We start from the raw sequence: 12066 nt of genomic DNA, 5'->3' as shown, positions 1-12066 counted from the left end.
CTCTGGGTTTTCCGTAGTGCTGTCACATCTCTCCTATAACGTGGACTCTGAATTGCGCACAATACTCTAGCTGTGGGTGAACTAATGTTTTATACAATTCCAGCATCGCCTTCCTGCTCTTAAACTACATGCCTTGGCCAATAAAAGTGAGCGTACCATATGCCTGCCTAACCATTTTACAAATCTGTCAGGATAGGATGTGACTTGGGTGGAACTTACAGGAGTGTGTTCCTATGCATCTATCACTTTTGTTTTTCTATCATTTTTTCCTAACACTAGCAGTTAATCACTTTGCTTATTTTTATATCTACTTATGGAAAGAATGCAACTTTGACATCACTGGCTCTTTCAAACGTCCAGCTGAATTAATTCCACGCTATGGACCCTTCAGAACTTCCAAGTATGATTTTGTTACGAATTACAAAGTCTTTCCATTAAAAAGGAACACTTACGGTTCTGGCGTGTACATCGGTCTCAATCCGTGTCGGATGTATTGTGTAGAATGAAAGACACGGAATGCCAGACCTGCCAGGAAATCCCGGGAAGACAAGAGGCCAGCCACTGGGCGCAGACGGAAGCCTGTGCAAGCTTTGGAACATCAAAGAAAAGGCAGGAGTCAGCTTCTGTTCCTGATGTATTTCCTCTTCAGTCAGAGAGTGACATACATGTCAAAACACCATCAAAGTTACCTCATCGGGTCATTCACCTTTGGAGGAATCAAGATAAGTGTGTGTGTGAGTATGTGAGGGTGCGCATGTGTGGGTCAGTATGCTTGTGTGTGCATGTGGTTGAGTGTATGTGTGTGTGTGTGTGTGGTGTATGGATGAGTGTGTGAATGAGTGCATGTGTGTGTGACAGTGAGAGTGTATCTGTGTGCGTTTGTATGGATGTCAGTATGTGGTGCATATGAGTGACTGTGTGAGTGTGGGAACGAGGGTATGTCTGTGTGTGTGTATGAGTGAGCGTGTTAATGTGTCTGTCTGAGTTGGTGTGTGTGTGTGAGTGTGGGGTGTCTTCACTGAAAATCAGTCTGTTCTGTACTCCTGCTGAAACATGCAATTGGAAACGTCACCTTCTATCAGTTTCAGTTTACTCAAATCTGGGCAGCTGCTGGATTTGGACTAAATTCCAGTCACACATTCTCCCTCTGCTTACTGATTGGTGCTGGCTCCCAATGCCCTAATATTTTAATTTTAAACCTCTTATCCTGGTCCTCAAATTCCTCCATGGCTTCACCTTTCCTGAGCTCTGTAACCTGCTCCAGGTCTTATGTACTCTAGGATTTCTGTATTCTGTTACTCCTGATCTCTTGTGCACCTCTGCATTTAACCACTCCACCACATCGACTGAGCCCTTAGCTCTGACTTACCTCCTTAACCCTCTTTTGTCTCACCTCCTTTAAGATGTTCCCTAAAATCTACATTTCTGACCTGTCTTGTGAATCTTGGATGTAAAATGCTTGTGTATTAATGGTTCCTGGGAAGAATCTTGGGATTTTACGAAGTTAATGGCACTATATAAATGCAAATTCTTGCATTTTTAAAAAAATACTTACACTGTAAGAACTTGGAGACATCCTCAAGTTGGGGAATGTTATCCTCCCGATAGCCACAGTACTGTTCCAGCAGTGGAAAGACACGATTATGTTCATGACATGCATGAGTTGGGTAGAGGGTCTTCAGCTCTCGATAGACAATACTCCAGGTTCTTATCTCATCCTCTGTGTACTCCACTCTGGGAATCACATTGCCACTGTGACAGGACAGAATGGCACATCGTATTAGTATTAACCGCACTGTAAAAAAACACTGGAGCAGAGGGAGTATAGCTATCAGTCACTGCAACTCTCACAGGTAAGATTGACATGCTGCTCAGAACAATGGACAAGAAAGAGGCCATTCATCCCTTTGCGCCTGGTCCATCATTTAACCATTGGCTGATTTGAAACTCCATTAACTTGCCTCATGTCCATATTCTCGCCACAAAACTCTCTATCGTTCTTGTTTTAGAAATATCCAATATCAAAAAACTTTTTGGGGCAGTATTGTTCCAGGATTCTACTACCTCAGGTTCTTCCTGGCATCACCACTCCAGTGTTAAGGCAATGGATGTTGTTATGATGACATATTCAAGACAGTTATTCATTTGTAATTCATCGGCTGAAGATGAATATTGGCATTCTTCAGAAATTCGATTTTTAACCAAAACAAGGATGTTGACCACAAGTAAATAAACGGTGCAACTTTATGTTACTATGCAGTTCATATTCCACTCCATTGGGATGGAGACACAGGGTCTATGAAGATTCAACAGTTGACAATAAACAGAGTATAAACACCTTCCTTTTGACCTCATCAAAAATGGAGATGCATCTTCCATGCAATCATGGAAGAAGGAAACATTCACAATTTAATTGGTTAAGGTAAAAGATATTGATTTTTTTACAGATGAAAGCTGTGGTTTTGGAATATACAACAGATTTCTGAACTTTTGTTGGCAACTGTGACAAGTGGTGTGACCAACCAGGCTTTGTGGGAAGATATTTTTAATCAACCTGTTCATGACAGACCTCTGGAACAAGTGGGACCTGAAAGCTGGACCTTCTGGCCTGGAGGTGGTGTCACTGCCACAGCACTACATCTTTAAGGGAGGCAATGGCTTAATGGTGTTATCATTGGACTGTTAATCCAGGTAATGTTCTGGGGACCTGGGGCTTGAATCTCACCATGACAGAAAGTGAATTTGAGTTCAATAAAAATCTGGAATCTAATGACGACCATGAATCCATTGTTGCTTGTCAGGAAAAACCCATCTGGTTCACTAATGTCCTTTAGGGAAGGAAACTGCCTTCCTTACCTGGTCTGGCCTACATGTGACTTCAGACCCACAACAACGTCATTGATTCTTCGCTACCCTCTGGGCAATTATAGATGGGAAGTAAATGCTGGCTTAGCCAGTGACATCCACGTCCTGTAAATAATTTTTTAAAAACCACAGAAATCTAGGCTGTGTGTGTAGTCTTGGACTTGGGTTGGCAAAATGTATCAGCATCAATGAAGAAAAGCTATTGTTTTTCTCCCTCTCTCTAAGTATAATTATATCTCTCCTACATCAACCATCTGCAGAGTAATTTTGTCTATACCCCTGCAGCAGTCCAAGAACTATTAAGGTAAGATATTAATTTGCATAACATTGTTTGCAAAAGCTACCAACAGCTACAACCTTAAACAGCCAGCTGAGGATCAAAGTCTTTGGATAACTACTGCCAGACCAGATAGTCAACTATGATCAGTAAACTTTTACTCATTTCATTTTCCTCTTTGAAAAGTAACTTGTCTGAAGTTGACCTCCTCTACTCTGGTACTTTCATCATTGACGATAGTGCCACACGACATGATGGAGTTTAATCTCAATGTGAAGGTGAGACTTTGTCTCCATGCAGTGGTCACTCCTAGTGATACTGCCATGGACAGATGCTTCACAGCCATTGGATTGTAATGATTAGGTCAAGTATGCTTTCTCCTCTTGTTAGTTCCTTCACCACCTGTTGTAAACCCAGTCTAGCAGCTATGTTGTTTCGGACAGAACTGGCTCGATCAGTAGTACTGCTGTGGGACTACTTTGGTGATGGACCAAATCCTAAACCAGAGAACATTCTGTGACCTTGCCACCCTTCGTGCTTCCCCCAAGTGTTGTTCAACATGGAGGAGTACCGATTCATCAGCCGAGGGAGGATGATATGTAGCAATCAGCAGATTTCCTTGCCCACATTTAACTTGAAGCCCTGAGATTTCATGGGGTCTGGAGTCAATGTTGAGGGTTCCCAGGGCAACTCCCTCTTGACTGTATATTACCATGCCACCAACTCTGTTGGGTCTATCCTGCCGATGGGACAGGACATATCCAAGGATGGTGATGATAGGGTCTGGAACATTGTCTGTCAGGTATGATTCCGTGAGTATGACTGTGTCAGGCAGATGCTGACTAGTCTGTTGAGACAGTACTCTCAATTTCAGCACTAGCCCCCAGATGTTAGTGAGGGGGACTTTGCAGGATTGACAGGGCTGTTTCTGCCATTGTCTTTTCTGGTGCCTCGATCAATGCCAGGTGATCCATCTGATTTCATTCCTTTACAACGTTTAAGTGATTAATACAACTGATTGGCTTGTTGTGGCATTTCAGAGGGCACTTAAGAGTCAACTACACTGCTGTGGGTCTGGAGTCTCATGTAGGCTAGACCATGTAAGGATGGCAGTTTCCTTCCCTAAAGGGAGAGCATTGTTGAACTTGATGCATTTTTATGAAAAATAACAATGGCTTCATGGTCATCATTAGACTTTTAATTCCAGATTTTTGTCATGGGAATTTGGACCTGGGTCCTGAGAGTGATCCTGGGAATCTGGATTACTACTCCATCAAGAATCCCACTCCAGCCTCGACTCTCCTGCTCCTTGGATGCTGCCTGACCTTCTGTGTTTTTCCAGTGCCACACATTTTGACTCTGATCTCCAGCATCTGCAGTCCTCACTTTCTCCTAGTCGTTATAACCTTACTGCGAAGCCTCTTCCAAGGATGCCCACCTTGCAGAAGTTCTCCTCCTCCCTCCACAAGGATCTCAGTGAGTCTCTCTCTCACTGCAACCCCAGGTTTTACCAATCGCCTTCCAAGCTACCTGTCCCCTGCCCCACCCCCACTTATTTGTCTCTCAGCCTACTTTCCCCACCACCACCCACCCCTCCCCCAACATTCCTAATGAAGAGCTCATGCCTGAAATGTTGACGCTCCTGCTCTTTGGATGCTGCCTGACTGGCTGTGCTTTTCCAGTGCCATACCTTTTCACTCCCCCTCAATTAACAACTAGTTACTGACCTTTTCTGACCATTACCATGATAAGCTCCATTCCCAGTGGGGGAGATTGCTGTCAGCCTTCCTAACTCTAACTGGAGTGGCCAGCTTGATAATGGGGAGATGGGGAGATCAGGGTGAAATTAATCTGTGGGTGACTGGGAACCAGGATTGGTGGGGTAGTGGGGAGCAGTGAGGTGGCTGGCTAAAGCCATTCCCTTACTTTGGACACATCGCAACACACTCCCCCACCCCCATGCCCACTCCTACTCCCTCCCAACCATGATCAGTCCCCAAAATCTATGTCCTGTGCCCACTGTTCCTCGACCTCCCCATTGCTGTATGACCAGAAGAGACAGCCTCCAATGCAGCTCGACAGCTGTCATTTCCGAATGAGGCAAGATCCCTTTCCCAAGCAGCCAGGCAGGAGACTGGAAGAACACAGCAATCCAGGCAGCAATAGGAGGTGGAGAAGCTGACGGTTCATCCCGAAGAAGGGATACTCCTGAAACGTTGGCTTCTGCACCTCCTGATGCTGCCTGGCTTGCTGTGTTCTCCCAGCCTCCTGCCTGTCCCTCCTGATGCTGCCTGGCTTGCTGTGTTCTTCCAGCCTCCTGCCTGTCTACTTTGGATTTCAGCACCTGCAGTTTTTTTTTTGTCTCTCATCAACATCCCTTTCCCAGGCAGTCCACCGAGTGATCACTTAAAGGGCTTTCCATACAGTCAAGTGAGGGGAGGGGACAGGCAACAGGGTATGGGGGAGCGGTACACATCCTGCCAATTCAGACACCCATCCCAGCACACACTCAGAGAAAAGATCGGAAGCTTTTGCCCATTATAGAGGGAAACCCAATGTAGCAAATTTCCAGCCAAGCCAGGATACCATCACAAGGACCTTTCTTTTGAAGACACTGTCTGTTGTACTTGTATCTCTTTGGGGTACAATTAATAGTGAAGGTTTGAGAGTGGAGGGTGGCAGTGTGTGGAATTAAAACTGCTGAACACAGCTGTGACAGAATAAATGCAGAATAATAAAGGATGAATTACATCAGTCGCTAAAATGACTCATCATTATCATATTGTGTACAGTCCCCACTTCAATGTGTAAATTCTAACCTCTTCAGCGTTGTGAAGAAGATTGCTTAGAGCAGCTTCATTCAATATTTCGTCCTTTGTAGCTGTGACCAATAAAGCTCAGCAATTTGATAACAAAGACTGCTCACATAATAAATATATTCATATCGGCACAGCTCTATTCACTTCTGCTACTCAAAGGAGAAAAGAAGCACAATCAATGTATTTGGGATGCAGACTTAGTTATTTGAAAGCATTTTGTTATAGAACAACAGGATCTTACAGCTCAGAAAAAGGCCATTCGGCCCACCATTTCGGTGCCAGCATTTTCAGGGAGTTGCTAATTCGTCCGACTTGTACTTCTTGTTCTTTTCCTGCGGACCTGTAAATGTTTTTCCCTTGATCCAATTTACCCTTTTTAAAATATGAAATTCTGAAGAAGGTTCATTGGACCCAAACATTAAATCTGCTCTCTCTCCACAGATGCTGCAAGAACTGCTGAGATTTTCCAGCAATTTCTGATCTTATTCCCCTTTTTAATAGCTATTCTTGATTCGGCTTTTACAGGTCCCTCAGGCAGACCCAAGCCCTTCACATCTCATAGAAACATGGAAACATAGAGAAGCAGGAGTAGACCATTCAATATGACCAAGGCTGATCATGCAACTTAGTCCCTGTTCCCGCTTTCTAATATTCCCTTTAACCTTAACCCTAAGAACTATATCTAACTCATTCTTGAAAACAGTAAATGCTTTTGATCTCATTCACTTTCTGGCAGAAACTCCACAGGCTCCCCACTCTCTGGGTGAAGAGATTTCTCCTCATCTCAGTCCTAAATGGCATACCTCTCATCCTCAGAATCTCCTCTTTGTTCCTTTTGCTTGTTATCTGCAAGTTGTGATCTGGGGTTACCAACCATCCAGTCTGTGGAAACAATTTCTCCCTATTTGCTTGATCCAAGCCACTTTTTGCATCCTATATAAGTTGGCATGTTTGGAGAGGTGTACTCTGTAAACTTTCCGTACTTACTGTCGATAATTATACGCAATGTCTGCAAACTCCTTCCTACGAGCTCGATACACAGCATCTGTAAAACCCTGCAAAGGCAAAAGAACACCGACTGCTCAGACTCACTATCTATCAGTGAAATGGCAGGCTCAGTAACTGAAGGTGGCAGGTTTGAGTGACACATTTGAAACTACAGGCCAGGATCTATAATCAGTGTGATCAGCCACTGTCCAATTTAGCAAACGCATAATGATTATGTTGTCAATCTTCAAAAGATACTCCTTTTTAAGAACTAATGCATTTTGGTTAAGAAGTGTAATTATATCTTATTATATTACCTCAATTACACTCTAATAACTGCAATTTGTGCTGCACTGGCAAAACTCCACATCTTTAATCATGAAAACCAACTTATCTCAAAATCTACAGCTGCCTGTAATTTACATTTACTTGTGTGCATTGTATATGTTTGCATTTATATTGGTGAGTGTGTATCCTTGTGCCTGTGGACACATCTATCTGTTCCTTTGTGTGTATCTATCTGTACCTCTATGTGTCAGTTTCATTTTTATGTTTGGTTGAAGAATATAAGATCCAAAGGGGTTTTAAGAGGATGCAAGTGTGAAGGATGTTTCCTTTCGAGAGAGAATCTAGAACTAGAGATCTCTGTTTAAAAATAAGGGTCACCTTTTGAGACAGAGATAAGGAGATTTTTTTTTTTCTTCTCACAGAAAGTTGAGAGCGTTTGGAATTCTGTTCCTCAAAAGATGATGGAAGCAGAGTGTTTTAATCTCTTTAATACAGAGGTAGGTTAATTCTGGAAAAGTGAGGGGGTGAACAAATTTTTTTTAATTGATTCATGGGATTTGAGTATCACTGGCTAGGCTAGCATTTATTGTCCACAGTGCTGTGGGTCTGGAGTCACATGGAGGCCAGACCAGGTAAGGACAGCAGTTTCCTTCCCTAAAGCACATTAGTGAACCAGATGGGTTTTTCCAACTTTTGGCTATGGATTCACAGTCATCATTCAATTCTTAATTACAGATTTGTTTTTATTGAATTGAAATTCCACCATCAGCCATGGCAGGATTCGAGTCCAGGTGCCCAGAACATTACTTAGGTCTCTGGACTAACAATGCAGCGATAATACCACTAGGCCATCAGCTCCCCTATTACTGAAAAAGGAAGGTATATGGAAATGCTGTGTAATTAGATCATGTTCTTATTCCATAATGGAGCCCATTTAAGGGGCTGAACGGCATGGTGACTGAGTGGTTAGCACTGCTGCCTCCCAGTGCCAGGGACCAGGTTCCAGCCTCAGGTGACTGTCTGTGTGGGTTTCCTCTGAGTGTTCCGGTTTCCTCCCACAACCTGAAGATGTGTCCATTAGGTGGATTTGTCATGCTAAATTGCCCTATAGAGTCTATGGATGTGCAGGCTAGGTGGATTAGTCATGGGAAATGCAGGGTTATGGGGTAGGTGGTGGGTTGTTCTTGGGCTGAATGGCCTGCTTCCACACTATAGGGATTCTGTGAATGATCTACTTCTGCTCCTAATTCATGATTTTTGTTATCTTTATTCTTTCCTGGGATGTGGGTGTCACTGACAAGGCCTGGATTTGTTCTCTAATCCTAACTGCTCTTGAACGGAATAGTTTATTTGGTTATTTCAGAGGGCAGTGAAGGGTCAATCACATTACTGTAGGCCTAGAGTTACATATAGGTTAGACCAGGTAAGAATGTCCTAAATATGTGGATTATTATGACAATTAGGTTGGTCACTAAATTCACAGATGAAACAAAAATCAGTGGGGCATTAACTAGGCAGGAGGATGGCAGTAAATTACAGGAGGATATAGATGGGCTGAACAGTGGCAAATGGAATTCAATGGATTAAGTATGAGGTGTTGTACATGAGCAGGACAAACAAGGCAAGGGAATATATGATGAATGGTAGCACCCTGTAAAGCACTGAGGATGAGAAGGAGGTTGGTGTGTATGTACACCAGTCCCTTCAGGTAGTTGGACAAGTAGATAAAGTGGTTAAGAAGATGTATGAGATATGAGCCTTTAGTAGAATATTATAGAATCATAAAATAGAATGTGATAGAATCCCTACTGTGCAGAAAGTGGCCATTTGGCTCATCAAGTCTGAATCAATCCTCCAAAGAGCATCCACTCAGGGCCAGCCCCCTATTCTGAATTTATCATGGCTAACCCACCTAGCCTGCACATCGCTGGACACTACGCATAATTTATTATTTGAGGCTTAGAGTTTAAGAGCAGGGAAGTTATGTTGCAACAAATCAAAAATGGCTGGAGAAACTCAGCAAATATGGACATAAAGCAGAATTAATGTTTTGAATCCAATGACACTTCTTCAGAACTGATAGCAGCTTGGAAAACGTGGCACTCATGTTCATGACTGGGGTTGGCAGGAGTGTGGGGATGGATGGGGGAGGCAAGAGTGGATAAACTGTAGGACGGCTATTGTTTCAGATCTCCAGTATCTTTGTTTTATTTTAGAGGTTATTCTGGTCTTGTATGGAACATTGGTTAGGACAGTGAGAGTGTTATGTGCAGTTCAGGAGCGATGTGATTTTGTTTTATTCATTAATGGGATGAAGGCATTGTTGGATAGGCCAGTATTTATTGCCCATCCCAGAGGGCAGTTAAGCACCAACCACATTGCTATGGGTCTGAAATCACACATAGACCAGACCAGGTAAGGATGGCAGTTTCCTTCCCTCAAAGGCGTTAGTGAACCGGATGGGCTTTTCTAACAATTGTCAATGGATTCGTGGTCATCATTAGGCACTTACTTCCAGATATTTATTGAATGCGAATTCCATCATCTGCTGTGGTGGGATTCAAACCCAGGTCCCCAGTACAATAGCTGGGTCTCTGGTTTAACCATAGAATCCCTCCACTGTGGAAACAGACCATTTGATCCAACAAGTCCACGCCAACCCACCAAGACCTGTTCCTCTATCCTTTTACTCTACATTTCCCATGACTAATGCACCTAACCTACACCTCACTGAAGGCTATAGTTAATTTAGCATGGTCCATTCATGTAACCTGTATATCTTTGGATTGTGGGAGGAACCCACATAGACACAGGGAGAATGTGCAATCTCCACACAGACAGTCGCCCAAGTCTGGAATCGAACCTGGGACCCCTGTGCTGTGAGGCATCAGTGCTAACTGCTGAACCACCGTGCCACCGCAAGGAGTCCAACGATAGTACCATCCACTGCCTGCCCAATAGCACTGGAGAGGGTACAGAGGAAATTTACCAGGATGTTGCTTTGTTTGGAAAGAGGCTCAGTGATTAACACTGCTGCATCACAGCACCAGGGTTCAATTCCAGACTCAGGTGACTGTCTGTGTGGAGTTTGCACATTCTCCCCACGTGCTCCGGTTTCCTTCCACAGTCCAAAGATGTGCAGGTCAGGTGAATTGGCCATGCTAAATTGCCCGTAGTGTTAGGTGTATTAGTCAGAGGGGAATGAGCCTGGGTGGGTTACTCTTCGGAGGGTCGGTGTGGACTGGTTAGGCCGAAGGGCCTGTTTCCACACTGTAGGGAACCTAATCTAAAGATTGGACAGACTGGGGTGTATTCCTTGGAGCAGAAGAGATTGAGAGGGGACAGGATTGAGATGGATAAAATTGTGAGAGGTATAGACAGGAAATAAGGGAAGAAGCTTTGCCCCTTGGTGCAGGGATCAATGACCAGGGGCATAGATTTAAGGGAAGGGGCAGGAGGTTCAGATGGAGATATGAGGAAAAACCTTTTCACCAAGAGGGTTGTGGGAATCTGGAACTTCCTGCCTGTAGGGGTGGGAGAGGCAGAAACTCCCATCACATTGAAAAGCTAAAAAGAGGGGAGTTTGGAGATGGGCTATTGTAGTGTTGGTAAAAGGATTGGGTGGGGGGGGAGGAGGTGCTGTGAGGGGGGTGCAAAGGTGCTGTGAGGGTGGGGGTTGGGAGCTAACAATGCAAGAAGGTAAATCAAATGAAACCAAGGAGATTGAACTAAGGAACAGGAAAGGACGTTGACACACTGCAAATATACCATTGACTCCCAGACAGTCAGAGTGAGAAAAGAGCAGATCTGTAATGCTGGGAAATGTTTAAAAAATTAGATTATTCATAGCAAAGGAAATGTTGTGCAGTGGGTAGTGCCCCTGCCCCTGACCTAGAAGCTTTGGGTTCGAGTCTGACTCCAGGACCTAATAGGCATAGAACGTGTTTTTGTAATGTGACCAAACGGTTGACTGCCAACTTGTAAGTCACTCTGTTGTGCCTCCAGTGGACAGAAAGGGCAGGAGCCCATGCTTCATGCAGAGACGTGTCCATACCACAATGTCTGGTTAACAGCTCATGATCTGTTCCAGGCAAAAAAAACAGACTGGAAGTGAGTGCTTTGCCACTGGTTAGGAGGAGAAGGACAGTATGGATTTCAAATACTAACTTGGATAAAATCTGTATAGAAAATGCAGATCTTTAAATTGCATTCAGGAAATCTTTCATCTTCAGTTCTTCACCCAAGTACCTAGTGTGGCCCAGTCTCCACCATAGGTACGGCAGGGTGCAGGAGGTAATAACCTCATGGCATTATCACCAGATTGTTAATCCAGAGTTCCCAGTAATGTTCTGAGGACCAGCGTTTGAATCCTGCCATAGAACATGGTGAATTTCAAATTCAATTAAAATAGATCTGATATTAAAAGTCTAATGAAATGATTGTTTGGTTGGGATTGTGGGGTGGGGGGGTGGGGGGGGGGGGGTACCCATCTGCTTTATTAATGTCCTTTAGGGAAAGATCTGCCGTCCTTACCTTGCCTGACCTACATTAAGCACCAGGCCCACAGCAACATGGCTGACACTCTGGGTCATAAATGCTGGACCCACATTCTGAGAATTAAATATTAAAAATCAATCTCTGTTAGAATGAGGATCAAACCTTATGCTGTCAGTGATCCAGACCCCACTAAGGTGTCTGAGTTTCTGTATCAATGTTCACTTTAGTGTTATCTACAGCCAAGGACCGTCCCTAAGCGAGGCAGTAACTTTTCCCTGTTGACTCTGTCAACTCAATAATGCCTGTCAATGCTCACACTGAGTGATAGCCACA

The 12066-nt window shown here is 43.9% G+C and overlaps 1 protein-coding gene across 2 annotated transcripts in view; it reads right to left on the bottom strand.

The window, feature by feature from the left end:
• Nucleotides 1-12066, bottom strand: part of pah (phenylalanine hydroxylase) — a 141209-nt gene that overhangs the window by 60863 nt on the left and 68280 nt on the right. For both annotated transcript variants that reach the window (XM_043708757.2, XM_043708756.2), the window contains 3 exons: nt 6949-7016; nt 1556-1752; nt 453-588 (listed from right to left, as the gene is read on the bottom strand). In XM_043708757.2, the coding sequence (XP_043564692.1) occupies nt 453-588; nt 1556-1752; nt 6949-7016 (401 nt within the window). The remainder of the gene's footprint in view (nt 1-452; nt 589-1555; nt 1753-6948; nt 7017-12066) is intronic.

Source organism: Chiloscyllium plagiosum, unplaced genomic scaffold (genome assembly GCF_037043375.1).
Source record: "Chiloscyllium plagiosum isolate Xiang-an unplaced genomic scaffold, Cpla_swu_hap1 HiC_scaffold_19, whole genome shotgun sequence".
Classification (NCBI taxonomy): Eukaryota; Metazoa; Chordata; class Chondrichthyes; order Orectolobiformes; family Hemiscylliidae; genus Chiloscyllium; species Chiloscyllium plagiosum.
Note: the sequence above shows the minus strand (reverse complement) of the source record. Positions and strands in the feature narration are given on the sequence as shown.